The 16,610-nt window shown below is 35.7% G+C and overlaps 3 protein-coding genes across 4 annotated transcripts; 2 read left to right on the top strand and 1 right to left on the bottom strand.

Moving 5' to 3' along the window:
- Positions 1-176: 176 nt before the first annotated feature.
- Positions 177-5,949, bottom strand: LOC126678109 (CSC1-like protein HYP1). The gene is made up of 10 exons (XM_050372988.2): positions 5,537-5,949; positions 5,312-5,467; positions 4,493-4,556; positions 4,179-4,388; positions 3,441-3,629; positions 2,421-2,719; positions 1,829-2,105; positions 1,390-1,665; positions 873-1,106; positions 177-568 (listed from the first exon to the last, which is right to left on the bottom strand). The coding sequence occupies exons 1-10, from the start codon at positions 5,824-5,826 to the stop codon at positions 410-412; spliced, it is 2,154 nt and encodes a 717-aa protein (XP_050228945.1). The 5' UTR covers positions 5,827-5,949; the 3' UTR covers positions 177-409.
- A 1,339-nt stretch (positions 5,950-7,288) lies between these two features.
- LOC126679396 (ARF guanine-nucleotide exchange factor GNOM-like) lies at positions 7,289-13,683 on the top strand. The gene is made up of 3 exons (XM_050374412.1): positions 7,289-7,450; positions 8,288-9,087; positions 9,669-13,683. Exons 2-3 carry the CDS (start codon positions 8,356-8,358, stop codon positions 13,293-13,295), a joined length of 4,359 nt encoding a protein of 1,452 aa, XP_050230369.1. The 5' UTR covers positions 7,289-7,450; positions 8,288-8,355; the 3' UTR covers positions 13,296-13,683.
- A 470-nt stretch (positions 13,684-14,153) lies between these two features.
- On the top strand, positions 14,154-16,563 carry LOC126679398 (vesicle transport v-SNARE 13). Of its 2 annotated transcripts, none has more exons than XM_050374416.2 (6): positions 14,154-14,302; positions 14,425-14,560; positions 14,682-14,740; positions 14,835-15,023; positions 15,594-15,764; positions 16,206-16,563. In XM_050374416.2, the coding sequence occupies exons 2-6, from the start codon at positions 14,467-14,469 to the stop codon at positions 16,353-16,355; spliced, it is 663 nt and encodes a 220-aa protein (XP_050230373.1). In that variant the 5' UTR covers positions 14,154-14,302; positions 14,425-14,466; the 3' UTR covers positions 16,356-16,563. The 2 variants fall into 2 exon arrangements, with proteins under 2 accessions (XP_050230373.1, XP_050230371.1); XM_050374414.2 differs by having other exon boundaries at positions 14,416-14,560.
- The last annotated feature ends 47 nt before the right edge of the window (positions 16,564-16,610 follow it).

Genomic DNA, 16,610 nt, shown 5'->3' with positions numbered 1-16,610 from the left:
GAACTTGACATTATTAGAATTTGGTTCAACTGCCCCTACTTATAATAGACACATTGATCAATCTGAAAAACATTTCAATTTTCATAAAACCCAAATAAATATTAAAAAAAATCAACCTATAAAAATTATTAGTAATCATCTTTGTTAATTTAACCTTAAATATTCCGGATCGATCACAAAAAATACAAAGCTTCCTCTCCATTAATGATGGGTAGAAAGTTTTACCTCACATATTCACACAAGACTGCTTGAATAAAAAAAATACACTATGCAAACCCACTCATTGACCAAACAAGTTCAGTAAGAGTTTCCAGTAGAAGAGCTTGACCTTTTTATTAGCATTTACATGGCTGCTTGCTTCTATCTTTCTTGTACAAGGTTACCATAAGCGAACAATATCCACTTCATTTCAAATGTCACCCTGAAGAAGGGGGGAATTTTGACTCTCAATATTTCGGGCGTATCGGACCGGCATCATTGCTGGATCACGATAAGCAGAAACCAGTTTTTCATAGAACTCGGCCATGCTTCGTTCATTTCCATCTTCTCCGTCTTTCTTCACTAAGCACTGCATAACACAGATTATTCAGATTCCAGATATATAACTCAGAAATGAGATTGTAAGTTATAGATTATAATCATTGCAACTTTTAGCCTACTTCATACAAGTGAAATTCTGCGCATGCTCTGTTTTTACATACTTTGTCGATTTTACGGCTGGATGAAAGTGCTTATTATTCGTCACGTTCATACAAACTTAAGGAAAAAAAAGTCTCTACCTTTACCTTCTCACTTCCGTAGTTTAAACACACAATATCATTGCTGTTGTATATCTGAAATGATAGATGAAAATTACAGATGTTGCAACATACCTCAGTTGGATAGGATTCGAATATAGGTAGAAATCTTTTCCGGCAGTACTCATTGAAAAGAAGTGTTAGAATCGGAAGGGGAACTGTTAAACTGGAAGCCAGAGGAACCTTCTTGAGCCCAAATGTTCCAATTGCAATTACATGCATGAGTATCAAGGAAAAAATTGTTGAATGGTGCACTATGGGCCAAAACTTTCCACTAGTTTCATACTTTGGTGCATAAACATTCAATAACTGCATGTCGAGGAAAAAATAATTAAAAAGATATTTCAAGAACAGGAAACTGCAATGATTAAATTACTGTTCATAAAGACCAAAACCATACAAGGTGAAAAAATACTTCCAAAACTGCAATGATTAAATTACTGTTATAAATGGAATAATATAGATAGGTGAATCTGCAAACTTGCAATAAATGGAGGCGTGCTAATAATTTTCTTAAGTTATCGGCATGCAAGACAAATGAATTAATGGAAAATTATGTCAGAAAACTAAAATCAGACGTTTCACCACTTACCTGGTTGCGGAAGATGATGTATCCCAGGAAAAAGTAAACCACAAGAAATGGGAGAATCAGTGGAGCAAGGAAAAAGTATGTTATGCCAAGAAGTCCAAAGAAGAGTACGGTAGGAATTTCACTGGAGTATGAAAGTGATGGGACCTCAAATTCTTCATCATCTTTTTTGGCCCATAATCTACAACTAAAACTACCAAGCAGAGGAATCAAGCGAAAGAGTTCAGACGATAGACTTGTCCATCCAGATGTCACAACGTATGAAATGAAAAATGAAGCCTACATCAAGAAATAAAGAACCCATTAATCTTAAGTATTCCCCATAAATAACATTTCATTAATTAAATAGAGATTGTGCGCGTCCGAGCATTTATTAAAACAGGTCAGCACATACACTAACAACAACATCAAGAGTAAAATTTCTTAATAGATGCATTCTGACCTGTGATGGAACAGCTTTGGCTAGCACCTCAGGAATATTTTTGGGCTCAAGAAAGATATTAACCATATAGAAAGCAGACCCTGATAGTACATTTGCCAAGAAGATGTTCCATATAGTGAAGCATAGGACCTTGGTACACGCACTTTTTTCTATTCGACTAAAGGAAATGTAACCTTGCATGGAGGAGAGCATAAGCATCAAAGGTGGCACGAAAAATAGGAATAACTGAAGAACGAGACTAGGCAAATATCCTGTAACTAATTGAGTGACAACAGTTCTGCAATTAATAGAAAGTTCATATTAGAAATCTCTCAAATCAGATTGTAATTATCCTAAAATTATAGGATTCATTTTTTTTCTTTCTACCAGGACCTAAATGACATGTTTGTGCTATTCCACTTTCTAGGTGAGTTCATGACTTTTAAAATATACACAATATACGGATTTTAGTGTTGTGCACATCAAATTCTAGGGATACAACATTAACAAAGTTACTAGAAATCGGGACATCTTTTAACCTAAATTCGCCCAAAAAGAAACCGCGGAAAGTTTTTGGAAGAAATCAATAAAAGATAGAGTTTGATGCACTTACAGACTAAGTATGCCTTTGAGGAAAGGAAACCAGGTCTGCAACTGATTCAAGTTAGCCAGACCTTGCACTATTACAACTGGGATAAGAAACAGAATGGTAAGAGCAATAAATGCAAGAACTGCAATCAACTTATAGATCCATCTTTTTAGGAATGACGCAGAAAAGAAAGACCAGTGTACATCCTGAGGCTCAGGAGCTCTCTCAGTGACCCACTCTGTGGGATTGACGCCTTGTTGGATGTGTAGTGCTACTGCAGCACCAAATCGTGACTTGAATGATACAAAAGCAGCTGGGACTTCCTGAGAATTATGAAGGCACAAAAGAATTACATCATTATCCATCACCGTGTTAATAGAGAAGATATATACTATAGAAAAGCATTTAGTATATAGCAATATAGAAGATATATAATATAGAAAAGCACAGGGCCGTGGGATCTTTAAAATTTTGAATAAATGGCAGAACTCAAGAGTCTTGCACATAATCTGTATTCTTTGGTGCAAGTTAGATACTGAATTTTGAAAAACATGCATGGGACACTGAAGTGATGGACAAGTTTGTTTTGATGGACTAAACATTAATGTACTCTTTTTTCCAGAAAACTTATATATCTGTGGACCTTTGTTTGCATGTGTCTGTTGTATTTTATCCCCGTATCATGCCGTCTCTGGAGAGATGTATGCAGAACTTTGGTGCAAAGGCTGATGTCATAATTTTTTCCATATATATGTTGTTCTCAATGAAAGCAAAGAAAATAGTTCGAGGCCTGAATATGTTCAATGCCCTAAAGGATAATTCACCTACAATCATGTGCAGAGCTACCACTCAAGACCTCTTTGTAAATAATGGTCTGAAACCCTCATTAAACGTGTTTGAAGCTAAAAGATAACAAAGCACTAGGATACTTAAGATTTTCTTTTTACGCAATGACTAAATTACTGTCCATAAAGACCAAAACCATAGAAGGTGAAAAAAAATACTTCTAAAACTGATATTTTTGTTTTCCAACAGATGACATACCTCTCCTGTCAATGAATATTGCTCCATCCTCACATTGTCTTCCAGATCTTCTAATTTCTTTTCGTAGAGGTCTACAATATTAACTTTACGTTTAACGAGCCCCAAAAAGCCTTCACGTTTCAAATTTCGCTGAGCATGATTTTGTGATTTAATGTGTGTAAGCCTTCTATAAAGCTTTTCTGCATCATTCTGCATGGGATAACACCACTGTCATCAAAAGCAAAAGAAAAGTAACAAAACAGTACCACTGGATGTCAAAATTAGAACAAAATAACGCCGGGGTGCAAGAAAATCTGTGATGAATCTTTAAAATATTTGATAAATTTACTCAGAATATTCTCTCTTAATGTTATAGGGACAAGAAAATATTTGAGTAAATAACAGTATTCAGAATGCTGTAGAATTCTGAGGAATACATTTGTATATAAGATAAAATAGTGGGGTACACAAGTTTCCAAGCACTGTCTTGAAGTATCTACATCAGCTCATACTTATTCTATCAGTTTGGCATCTACGACTGTACGTATTAACTTCTTACTGTGAAAATAAATATTACTTTATTGCTTTACAATGCACTGACACATTACAATCAAGTTTTGGAGATCACGACACAGTGCGTAGGAGAAAACCAACAAAGATGCAATTCCCATTGCACATGAACATATAAAGTTCCTCAAATACCATGTCCTCTGTTAGCAAAATTAACAAACTAATCAGCAGGTTCCCATCAATGCTTACAATGAGACGTCGAATTTTGCTTGTGCGATGAATCACTGAATGTGAGAGATAAGTAGACGGATGATTTTGTGTGAAGAAGCTCTCAACAACTTCACTAAAGCTTCTCCCAGACAACGAAGGGATACCACGAACTAGAATAGTAAACTGTTGCGGCTGAGGTTTCGATGTATAAAAGCAAACAATTCGTTTTGAAGAAATGTAATTGTACTCCTGCACATTTACATAATCATTGAGTTAGAATTTATGATAGCTTCCATTATCATCAACCAGAAAGGCATAAAGCATTTGCTGAAGATAGGTACACTAATACTCACATAATAAAGAAGATAGCAGACAACTCCTGTAAAAACATATGCAGCAGAGAAGTGTATCCATAACCTTGAGAAAGGTCAAATCTCACAATTAGGGTCTCTTTAACAAAACTTATCTGAATGCATATTTGAAATGCTATGAAAACTAACTTAACATGGAAGATGTTAATGGAAATTGGGAACATGAAATTTCTCCAGAAAAAGGCAAATAAACAGCCATAGAGAAATCAAGCACAAGGAAAGGGTACAGATTAGGAGACTAGAAAGGATTAAAATGATTAACAAATAACATTTAGCTAAGGTTAGAAAGAGGAAGATTGATACAAGTGGTATTAGGGAAAGAATGCGGGTGAATCTAAACGAGGGGCAGCTGTTGGCAGGCTTTCAAAAAATTAACCATCTTCAAGCTGTACAGACTACGAGAATCATGTTTAGTATACCTCGGAAATGGTTGTCGAGATCCAACAATCCAATACCAAAATAAATTAGAATTTTCCAAATAACTAAAAAAAAATTATGATATGTCTAGAACTTAAACATTCAAGCAGCTATTATATCCATTCTATCCAAATACTTGGACAAACCTTCTTTTTCTGACTCATAACTGTATACAAAGTAAAGACAATCCTAAGTAAATTCTCAAACAGTATATCCTTAGTGCTGATTTCGCCTATCTATGAATTACGGATATCTAAAAACAAGACTTAATGCTAAAAATAACTTTGACATTGACACATAATATATAATCAATTCAACTAAATTAAAATGCAATTAGTAACATAACCTACTAGTATATTTGACAATTGATCAGCTAAAACTCACCAATTCGAACCATCATCAACATTGGATATACTAAAAGAATCCAAAGACTTGTTTGGCAAGTCATAAATAGGATCAAGTTTAAGCTGATTTCCTAAGTAATTAACCGGAAGAAGAACACACAGCCCAATAATCCCACCAAACGCAAACACTTTCAAGCTGCAATTCAAAAACAACAACAATTAGTACAGTGATAACCTAAAACTAATAATTATCAAGAATTAGTACCTAAACTCAAAAATTCGAGTAAAAACAAGAGCATCGAATCCAGAAATTGATAAGATATCATCTTCAGTAAGCTGCCAAGCTCGTGTAATCCAACCAGCAGAAGGTAACAATCTTTCTAAATTAAATTCATTATCAATTAACTGATGATCCGATTTCTGATTATGAACTAAACGAGGAGCGTATACGTAGAGATTTGAAGGTTGCTTTTTAAGAACGGAGTAGAGAGTGAAGAATAAGAAACAGAGTCCGAGATTTATTCCTACTGATGTTAGCAGTGCTGAGAGTATCATTCTTTGTTGTAAATAAGATTCAGAAACATATAAAGATTGAAGTTATAGAAGTGATGCAAGTGAGATTGAGATGAACAGGGAGAACTTTTTCTCTTTCGAGAAATGTACAAATATGTCCTTAATGTTTTAGTCTCGGTGCAGATCAGACTGACAGGTTTTAGTTACGTCATGGTCATTTTTGAAACTCGAAAATCATTCAGGGGTTACAAAAGACATGGAGGTTATATCAGGGTTATTTTTGTTCCTTTTTTTCTTTAAAGTAACTCAAACGTATTTATAATTGTTATTTTAAACACACACAAATTCTCTGTTAGAAACAAAAAGCTCGCACTAGGATATTGCTTGTTCAAATAGTTGATAAAGGGTTTTACTCTGGGACGTTTGTCCAGATGGGCCGGCTCCATCCTAAGACGCTGTCCCATAATTTTTCTTTAAAAAAAATTAAAAAATTGAAACAAAAATTAAAAACGCAAAACCGGAGGTTCCTATTCTCTATCTCCGCTAGATTTCGATGTTTTTATTACAAATTGTTACATTTGTTCGTCTGGTTTTGAATGAGCTGAGAGAATTTGGTTTTTTGGTTTTTAATTTGAAATAAGGTTAAGGGTATTTAGGTAATAATAGGGGCGGTATTTAGTAGTCCACTTGATAAATGGACAAGTCTGCGAACACAATAAACGAGCTTGTTCACGAGTTTGTTAGTTTATAAATAGCTACGAGCTAGTTCAATAACTCATTATCAAAGTATTAATACGAGTCGGATGGTGAATTTTTTTATCAAGTATACAAGTCCGTCTATGAACTCTTAGCCGAGCTTATATACGGACTTATTCATGAATAATTAAACAAGTGCATATACAAGCTGTTCGTGGTTAACTTACCTTAATTTGTCTTTAAAGTTAAATTTTCGTTCCAGCTGCTTTAAATCAATATTTTTTAGAAACCAATAGACTATTAAATTGATTAAACTTTAAAAATCGAGCAGTTTTCATAAATTTGATTATATTATATTTTTATCTTCGTATATTAAAACTCAAATGTGTAGTCTAACTATATCTATTTGTTGGATAATATCTTCTTTCAAGTTCATTTGAACTTGACGAGTCATGTTTAACAAATCTTCACCATTTATTATAAAATGAATTGTATAAATCAAAAAGCGTCTAATTTCAATAAAATTGATATACACCATTTATTTTATAATGAATGATGTAGATTAATGAACATGGACTATCAATTTTATTTGAACTTGAGGGAATCCCAATCCATTTATTTGTACTTTTTAACAGTTTAACTTGTTTTTCCTTTAAACTAATTATTACATTGGTTTGATGACTGCACCAATTCGATCATTAATTTAATTTTTAAACAATGATTTGGAGCCTAAATAAAATAAAAATAAGCTGTATAATCCTAGAAATTACGTCGAATATCTAATTATTTAAAGAAACATAAAAAACGTTTCATTTCAAACTAGCCGAAGAAACGGTTTCAGGCCCAGAATTCAAAGACGAAGAGATCTGTCGCTCTGTAACTCTGTTTATGTACAAATCTAATCATCAAAAATAAATAAAAAATATAAACATCAACAACCACAATCTCAAGGATCGATTCCCCCTTCAAGGTAATTGTTTCAATTGGTTTCTAATTTTGTATATTTTCGCTATTTGCATTGAGCTTTTTTTTTGTTTTAGGACGTGCTCAATTCTGTTTCAGTTTTGCATTATTTGTTTTATTAATTCCTTGGATTCGATTTTGTTCTTATTTTTTTTATTAGTTTTCATTTCTGGATGCTTAGTTTTGCGCATTGATTGCTCAATTGGGATCTTGTTATAGGCGAGAATATTTATGATTATTGTAGATGGTAGATGCTTATTGAATTTTGGACTACACTGGTCTTGTAGCTAAATGGGTTTAATCTTTTTCTAGCTCATTTTGTTATGAGCTTTGATTGTTCACTAGCTAGGATTTCATGTTTTTAGCTTCAAGGATTGCTCACTTTTATACTGGATTGGGCAGATAACTTTTAATTAATGGCTAAATTTGTAATTGCTTTGCTTAGCGCACTGAAGAAGTCCTGACAGTAAAATGTTTAAGTGAGGGTAACTCGGGGCTTTGTAAATCGTATTGTTCAGAATTATATGGAAAATCTAAAATTCATGGTGATATTATGCATGTAGTTGGAGTTGTTTTTCTTGAACAAATTGGTTTGCATGATGTAACTGCTACTCTTAAGCTAATCTCCAGAGACTGTCCCGATGATCCAACATTTTAAATGAAAAAAGTTAAAAGGTCTCAACTCTCAAGCATATACTTCTATTCCTCACATACCGTGTGAATAAGTGTTGACTTTTAGATGATCTTGCTGGCAAGATTGTTTTTATTTTTTTATAGGTTTCTTGTAATTTTGACTGATAATAAAATACAAATTTTTGATTATCTCTCTATTACATTTTTACAGGTATAGGCGCTCTCTGCGTAGTTCCTGCTGCATGGTTCTAGCTTAAATAGAAAGACACTGGAATTAATATGGGGCGTCTGAATTTGCAGTCAGGAAATGATTCTTTTCGAAGAGAATTCAATGACTGCCCTGTTAAATCTACGAAAGGTGCCTTAGCATGCATGATTAACTCTGAAATAGGAGCTGTTTTGGCTGTGATGAGGAGAAATGTAAGGTGGGGCGTTCGCTATGTCTCAGATGATGATCAGCTGGAGCACTCTCTCATTCGTTCCTTGAAACAATTACGGAAACAGATTTTTTCATGGCAACATAAGTGGCACAGTATTGACCCAGCCGTCTATCTCCAGCCATTTTTGGATGTAATTCAGTCTGATGAAACTGGTGCACCAATCACAGGAATTGCTTTGTCTTCAATATACAAAATATTATCTCTTGATGTGTTTGATGTTGACACAGTCAATGTGGCAGAAGCTATGCATCTGATTGTTGATGCTGTGACAACTTGTCGATTTGAGGTGACTGATCCAGCCTCTGAAGAAGTGGTGCTGATGAAAATTCTTCAGGTTCTTTTGGCATGCATGAAAAGTAAAGCATCTGTCAAGTTGAGTAATCAACATGTATGTAATATAGTCAATGCATGCTTTCGGGTTGTTCATCAAGCAAGCTCTAAAGGGGAACTGTTGCAAAGGATTGCACGCCATACCATGCATGAATTAGTAAGATGTATTTTTTCTCATCTTCATTATATAGACAACAATGAAGGCGAATTGGCCAATGGAAGCTCCAGTATTGCCGAAGAGGTAAGGTATCAGTAAACATTTTTTTCTCTTTTCTATCAATTGCCGGTTCATGAATATTGTAGTTAAATAAACTGCCTTCTCAATTTAAGGAAACAAAAGACGGATACAAGATGGAGATATTTTGTGTATGAATCATTACTACTATCAAAAATTGACTTGACTGATTATCTGGGTTTGTCTCAGTTGAGCCAAGGTTTCTGCAACCTAAATAGCAAATAAGAAAGTTTTGTGAATTTTAAAGGCTTCTAAATTTTCCTTTGGGTTCAGGCCAGGCAGGCAGGCTATTATAGGATTCTTTATGATTAATGAATTTAATGTTGTAAACTTGTAGTTTTTCTAATTTCGATATGTGTTGCCAAAGAAAGAGAATGTTTAGTTATAGATGTACAACTATTTTATGTGATGTTCGTCACTAGTTGCAGCAAATAGTTCAAAGTTGAAACGTTGCATGAACGATAAAATTGTATAAGTTCCTAAATTTTGAGCAGAATTCTTATATTTGTTGCCTTAGAAGCTGTTGGCTGATGATTCCAGCATATTTTATTTCTTAATGATGTATTAATTTCATCTTTGTTATGCAGGTTGATGCACTAGACAAGGAGAAAACTTTTGAAAGCGAACAGCTAGAAAATGGAGCTTTCAGTGTTGAAGTTGATCCATTAACTGAGGATGCCACAAGTGAACTCATGGATAAAACAGAGAGTAGGATGGATGAAAACAAGATAGAGGTTAGTAATGGAATGGAGTCTGTGGAAAACAGTGAAAAAGTTATGATGGAGCCTTTTGGAGTCCATTGCATGGTAGATATTTTTCAATTTCTATGTTCTCTTTTGAATGTCATTGAGCACATTGAACTTGGTCCTCGATCAAATCCTATAGCATATGATGAAGATGTTCCTCTATTTGCTTTGGGTTTAATTAATTCAGTCATTGAATTGGGCGGTCCATCATTCAGCAAACACCCAGCATTGATGTCTTTAATTCAAGACGAATTGTTTCGTAATCTCATGCAGTTTGGTTTGTCGATGAGTCCATTAATTCTTTCAACTATATGTAGCATAGTTCTCAATTTGTACCATCATTTGCGTAGTGAACTGAAAGTACAACTTGAATCTTTCTTCTCTTGTGTGATTATGAGGATAGCACAAAGCAGGCATGGGTCATCATACCAACTGCAGGAAGTTGCCATGGAAGCTTTGGTTGACCTCTGCAGGCAGCAGACTTTCATGACTGAAATGTATGCTAATTTTGATTGTGACATAACCTGCAGTAATGTATTTGAAGACCTAGTCAACCTGTTATCAAAGAGTGCATTTCCAGTAAATGGACCTTTGTCTGCAATGCATGTCGCTGCACTGGATGGCTTAATATCCATGGTTACATGTATGGCTGATAGGATCTGTGACGGATTGCCTCTTGCTGAGGAGGCATCAGTAGATTTTGAGGAATATTATGCATTTTGGACAATGAAATGTGAAAACTATACAGACCCTAATTCCTGGATTCCACATGTCCGTAAGATGAGAAATATTAAGAGAACGTTGATGATTGGTGTGGATCACTTTAACCGGGATCCAAAGAAAGGTCTGGAATTTCTCCAGGGAGTGCATCTGTTGCCCGACACACTTGAGCCTCAGAGTGTTGCGTCTTTTTTACGGTACACAGCTGGGTTAGATAAGAATCTCATTGGTGATTATCTGGGAAATCACAGTGAATTTTGCATTCAGGTGCTTCAGGAATTTGCTGGAACTTTTGACTTTCATGACATGAACTTGGATACTGCATTGCGGCTTTTCTTAGGAACTTTCAGATTGCCTGGAGAGTCCCAGAAAATACACAGAGTGCTTGAAGCATTTGCTGAGAGATATTATGAGCAGTCACCTCAGATATTAGCAAACAAGGATGCTGCTCTTGTCTTGTCTTATTCACTTATTATGCTGAACACAGATCAACACAATGCACAAGTTAAGAAAAAGATGACCGAAGAAGATTTTATCCGCAACAATCGGCGCACTAATGGGGGGAAGGATTTTCCTCGAGAGTACCTGTCAGATTCTTATCGGTCAATCTGTGAGAATGAAATTCAGATGATTCCTGAGCAAGGTGTTGGTTTTCCATTGATGACATCAGGTCGCTGGATTAATGTACTGCACAAATCCAAAATCACTAGTTCCTTCATTGTCTGTGATTCTAGAGCACTCTTCGACTATGACATGTTTACTATCCTATCAGGCCCCACAATTGCTGCTATGTCGGTGGTATTTGATCAGACAGAGCAGGAAGAGGTATTAAAATCATGTGTTGATGGGTTCTTGGCGATCGCCAAAATCTCTGCCTCGTATCATTTGGATGAGATATTGGATGATTTAGTTGTGTCCCTCTGCAAATTCACTAATTATATGACTTCATTACCTGTTGATGATGCTATTTTGGCATTTGGAGATGACATTAAAGCAAGAATGACAGTTACAACAGTTTTCACCATCGCAAACAGTTATGGTGATCACATCCGTTCCGGCTGGAAAAACATATTGGATTGTGTCTTGAGCTTCCATAGGCTTGGCCTTCTACCTGCTCGGCTTGCCAGTGATGCAACTGATGATATGGAATCCTCTTTAGACCTGGAAAAGATGAAGCCTTCCCCAAGTTCATCCTTGTCACACACTCCATCTGGGACCACTCCTCGGAAATCTTCCGGCGGTTTTATGGGCCGATTCAGTCAGCTCTTATCTTTTGATATAGAAGAGCCTAAGTCACTGCCAACAGAGGAACAGGTTGCTGCTGATCAGCTAACTCGTGAAACCATACAAAGTTGCTACATTGATAGCATATTTTCAGAGAGTAAGTTCCTGCAAGCCGAGTCTCTAATGCAGCTTGTAAGGTCGCTTATCCTAGCTGCTAGCCGTTTCGGTAAGGGAACTAGTTCGTCGGAAGATGAAGGTGCTGCAGTTTTCTGCTTGGAGTTGCTGATTGCAATTACACTTAATAATAGGGATAGGATCATGCTTATTTGGCAAGAAGTTTACGGGCATATTTCCAATGTTGTTCAATCAACTATAATGCCATGCACTCTGGTGGAAAAGGCTGTGTTTGGGCTCCTTAGGATATGCAAGAGATTACTTCCCTACAAGGAAAATCTTACAGATGAGCTTCTCAAGTCATTGCAACTAATATTGAGACTCGATGCTAGGGTTGCTGATGCTTATTGTGAACCTATTACACAAGAAGTCATGCGTCTTGTAAAAGCAAATGCAACTCATATCAGATCCCATTTGGGCTGGCGTACGATCACTTCCCTTTTATCCATCACAGCTCGACATCCAGAAGCGTCAGAGACTGGATTCGAGACATTAGCATTTATCATGCATGATGGGGCGTTCCTTTTGCCATCTAACTATGCTCTTTGTGTTGATGCTGCAAGACAGTTTGCCGAATCTCGATTGGGTGATGTGGACCGGTCTGTTTCTGCCCTAGATATGATGGGGGGATCTGTTGTTTGCCTGATGAGATGGTCTTCTGAGGCTAAAATTGCAGCAGGGCCAGAGGCTGCTACAGAAGTTGGTCAAGATATCGGAGAAATGTGGATGAGACTGGTGCAAGGACTCAGAAAAATATGTCTGGATAATAGAGACGAGGTGAGGAACCATGCTATTCTGATATTGCAGAGGTGTACAGCGGGAGTGGACGGGATTCACCTTCCGAATACGCTGTGGTTCCAGTGTTTTGATGTGGTGATCTTTACGTTACTTGATGATTTGTTGGATATTTCACTTGAGAGCTCTCCGAAGAATTACCGGAAAATGGAGGAAACACTTGTCCTCGCGATGAAAGTAATGACAAAAGCATACTTGCAGCAACTGCAGGATCTGTCACAGCAACCATCCTTTTGTAGACTATGGTTAGGAGTTCTTAATCGAATGGAGAGATACGTGAAAGTAAAATTCCGAGGAAAACGTAGTGAGAAAATACACGAATTAGTTCCTGAGCTTCTCAAGAACATCCTGTTTGTGATGAAGACAACAGGAATTCTCTTGCCAAGCGATGATATTGGCGGTGACAGTTTTTGGCAGTTGACATGGTTGCATGTGAAGAATATATGTCCGGACTTGCAATCGGAAGTGTTTCCAGATCGTGAACCGGAGCAAACACAAGCAAAGCCGGCTGCATCTGTTCCCGGTCCATCTAGTGAGTCCGCAGTGTGTACCTAATTTCAGAATAGAAGATTGCAAATTATACTCTGATATTTTTTTGGAACTATAGCATCTCAATAATGTCCCTGCTTGGAATTGTTGTCGGAGTTGTTGAACAGAAGCAGCAGGCAGTCTCTCGAAGTCGGACATCCATAGTTACAGATGAGAAGCTTCAGAATTTCACGTAGCTTACGTGAGGGCTTTCTAATTGAACCATTATTTGCTTCAATTGTAGTCCCCTTTTGATTGTACCAGTGGGACTGAAAAATAGCTAAAATTTCTGCATACAAATTTTGTAGTGTTGATTACTGTACCAAAAGCTCTAGATTGCGTAATTATTCTCTGTATACTTTGGTCTCACAATTTTTTTCACATATCACAACCATACGAACTTTGTTTTTTCGAATTTTGGAAATTTCATGCATGGTTTATAAGGAATTTGAGTTCTCAGGCAAAAAAATTTCGTTTCAAGCTTTCTTTCTGAACAGTGTTGGTTCTGTCAATCTCTTTACATTTGGCGAATAATTCTCACATTCTTAACAATGGACAAATCCGTTGTCAAATATCCAAAATCCGCAGCTAATTTTTTATTTTTTCTTAACCACTTCGGCCACCGGCTAGATTTTTAAAACACAGTAAAACTTGTCACTCATAAGTGAAACGTTGCAATACCAGCCGTTTTACGGTTATAACGATGACTGTTATGTTAACAGTTATCACCGTTGTCACAAATAACGAGACCCCCCAGCAGAAAAATGAACAATTGTACCTCAAGCTGTGACTTTATCATTAACTTCATTTTTATTTTTCTTTTTCCTTTTTAAATCACGAAAATAAAAATAACAAAAAAAACCGATGTTACCCAGTCGCCCCCACGCAAACGTGCACTGTCGTTTCATTTCATTTTTTTATCATTCAAACAAAAAAAATTAGCACCACCACGAAATAACCACCTTCCTTCTAGAGGGTACCTCCGCGCGCCTCTCTCTCCGGCAATTCCATTTTTTTTCCCGATCAAACGACAGGTAATCTACTCTCAAACTTTTAATTCCAATCAAACGATCTTATTTCACTTTAGCCCATTAATGATGATGGATTATTAATATTAATTTTATTTTGTTTCCTTAATACCAAAAAGTGTGTGCAGATCGATCAATCAATTAAGTAATCAAGAAATTCGAAGGTAACGATGAGTGAAGTTTTTGAAGGCTATGAACGCCAATACTGCGAGCTCTCCGCTAATCTCTCTAGAAAGTGTACTTCATCCGGTTCTCTCGATGGAGGTAACTGTACAAACTAATTGAATTATTTACAATTTTGTATCGTTTGCTGAAAAAATGGTTTAATTTTTCTTTCGATGCTCGTAATTTAATTTTTTGTGAACAATTTTTGATTACTATATAGAGCAAAAGAAGCAAAGGCTTTCTGAAGTTAAAGCTGGGTTGGAGGATGCTGAATCTTTGGTACTTGCTTAACATTGTGTTCTATTACCTAGCTATTGCATTTGTGTTTTTGCTCCCTCTTATGTTATGAATGCTATGTCGATATTTTATGCAGATTCGCAAAATGGACCTTGAAGCTAGAAGTTTACAGCCTAATGTGAAGGCTGTTCTTCTGGCCAAGTTGAGGGAATATAAGTCCGATCTCAACAATTTGAAGAGTGAAGTTAAAAGAATTGCTTCTGGTAGTTTAAATTCAGCTGCTCGTGACGAGCTTTTGGAATCTGGAATGGCTGATACCCTGACAGTATGTATATGTTTCTAGTTCTATATTTGTTTGTTCAAGTGTTATGATGATTTATTCTTTGCAATGATACTTGTATTTATTGTTTGGTTAAAAGCTTAACGTCTGATTATGTTTTTAATTTTAATTTGTTCACTTTTCAATTTATTGGTTAAATAATCTTTTTTAATCATGTGTAATTAGTTAATACTTTTCATATTTATAAATTTAATCATTGTTTTATACTATTATATGTTATAACTCTCAAAAGTAATTGATTGTTGATTATGACCTACTTTTAAATGGGTTTTTGCTTGTTCGAGTTATGCTGTTTTCTGTGTCTTCCCAAGTTGCCTTATAGTACTTTTGCTAGAGGAAGCTGAAGAAAGGTACCATGCATAGACTCCACCTTTGCTTGTTCCTGTTAGAGATCTTAATGCTTGTTGTTTATCTTTGGAAAAGGAACACCTCTGAACTAAAGTTTAAGGCTGCTTCTTATTCTCTTTATATGCTGCCATACAATTGCGTATCTTTCTTTTTTCTGTGGTTGTGTTGAACAAATCTGACATTTAATTATTGCTACTTCTGCAATAGGCCTCAGCAGATCAAAGATCAAGATTAATGATGTCTACAGGAAGATTAAATCATACCAGTGACAGAATTAAGGACAGTAGAAAAACAATGCTGGAAACTGAAGAGCTTGGTGTTTCGATTCTCCACGATTTGAATCAGCAACGACAGTCTCTCTTACATGCCCATAACACGGTAATGATTCATCGTTTGCATTTAATCTAAATTATGAATCATTGCTTTCACTTTGTTTTTATACAATCAGCTTTAATGAAGTATCAGCTGCTCACTTCATGGTACCAGTCACATTTATATTTTGCTTGATTGCTTTTTTGAGCGCTACTGCCTAAATTTCTGCTGGTACATGATTGTAATTACTCTGTTCGTCCCAAATTGAAGAACAATTTAGAACAAACACAAGTAGTAAGAAATTTAACTTATTTAGATAAAATGATATAGAAATATATCACAATTACCTTTATTTACTTAAGTAGTGATTTTGTGTAAGTGACTTTTTTATTCTTTTTAATACATTCTACTATAATTAAAAAGGGTATATGTGATAGGGGGAATATTTTTCTCGAACTAAAAAATGTGATGAATTTTTTACTTATTTGATGGTTCCCTGTGGTGCAGCTCCATGGAGTAGATGACAATATTGGCAAGAGCAAGAAAGTGTTGAGTGGCATGGCAAGGAGGATGAACAGGAACAAATGGACTATTGGAGCTGTTATTGCAGTGCTTGTTATTGCTATCGGATTAATCTTATTCTTCAAACTCAAATAAAAAAGAAGCCAGTACATTCCTCTTGTTCACTTTATGATTGTTTTTCGGACATTATTTTTTTCTTTTGTGTGCATTGTGAGCTTGCCATGAGTTATGACATTAAGATATCTGATTTCATCAATTGTTTCTGTACTCTCATCCAATTCTATCAGCTGAGTGAATTTCAGGTGTTTTATATACCTTAAATGTATATTGCCTTTTATGTCTATTTTGTATGTTTCTCCTCTTTCATCCTATTTTCCTTCTTCTAAAATC

The sequence above is a fragment of the Mercurialis annua genome, linkage group LG4, assembly GCF_937616625.2.
Source record: "Mercurialis annua linkage group LG4, ddMerAnnu1.2, whole genome shotgun sequence".
NCBI lineage: Eukaryota > Viridiplantae > Streptophyta > Magnoliopsida > Malpighiales > Euphorbiaceae > Mercurialis > Mercurialis annua.
This window is presented reverse-complemented; position numbering and strand designations above follow the sequence as displayed.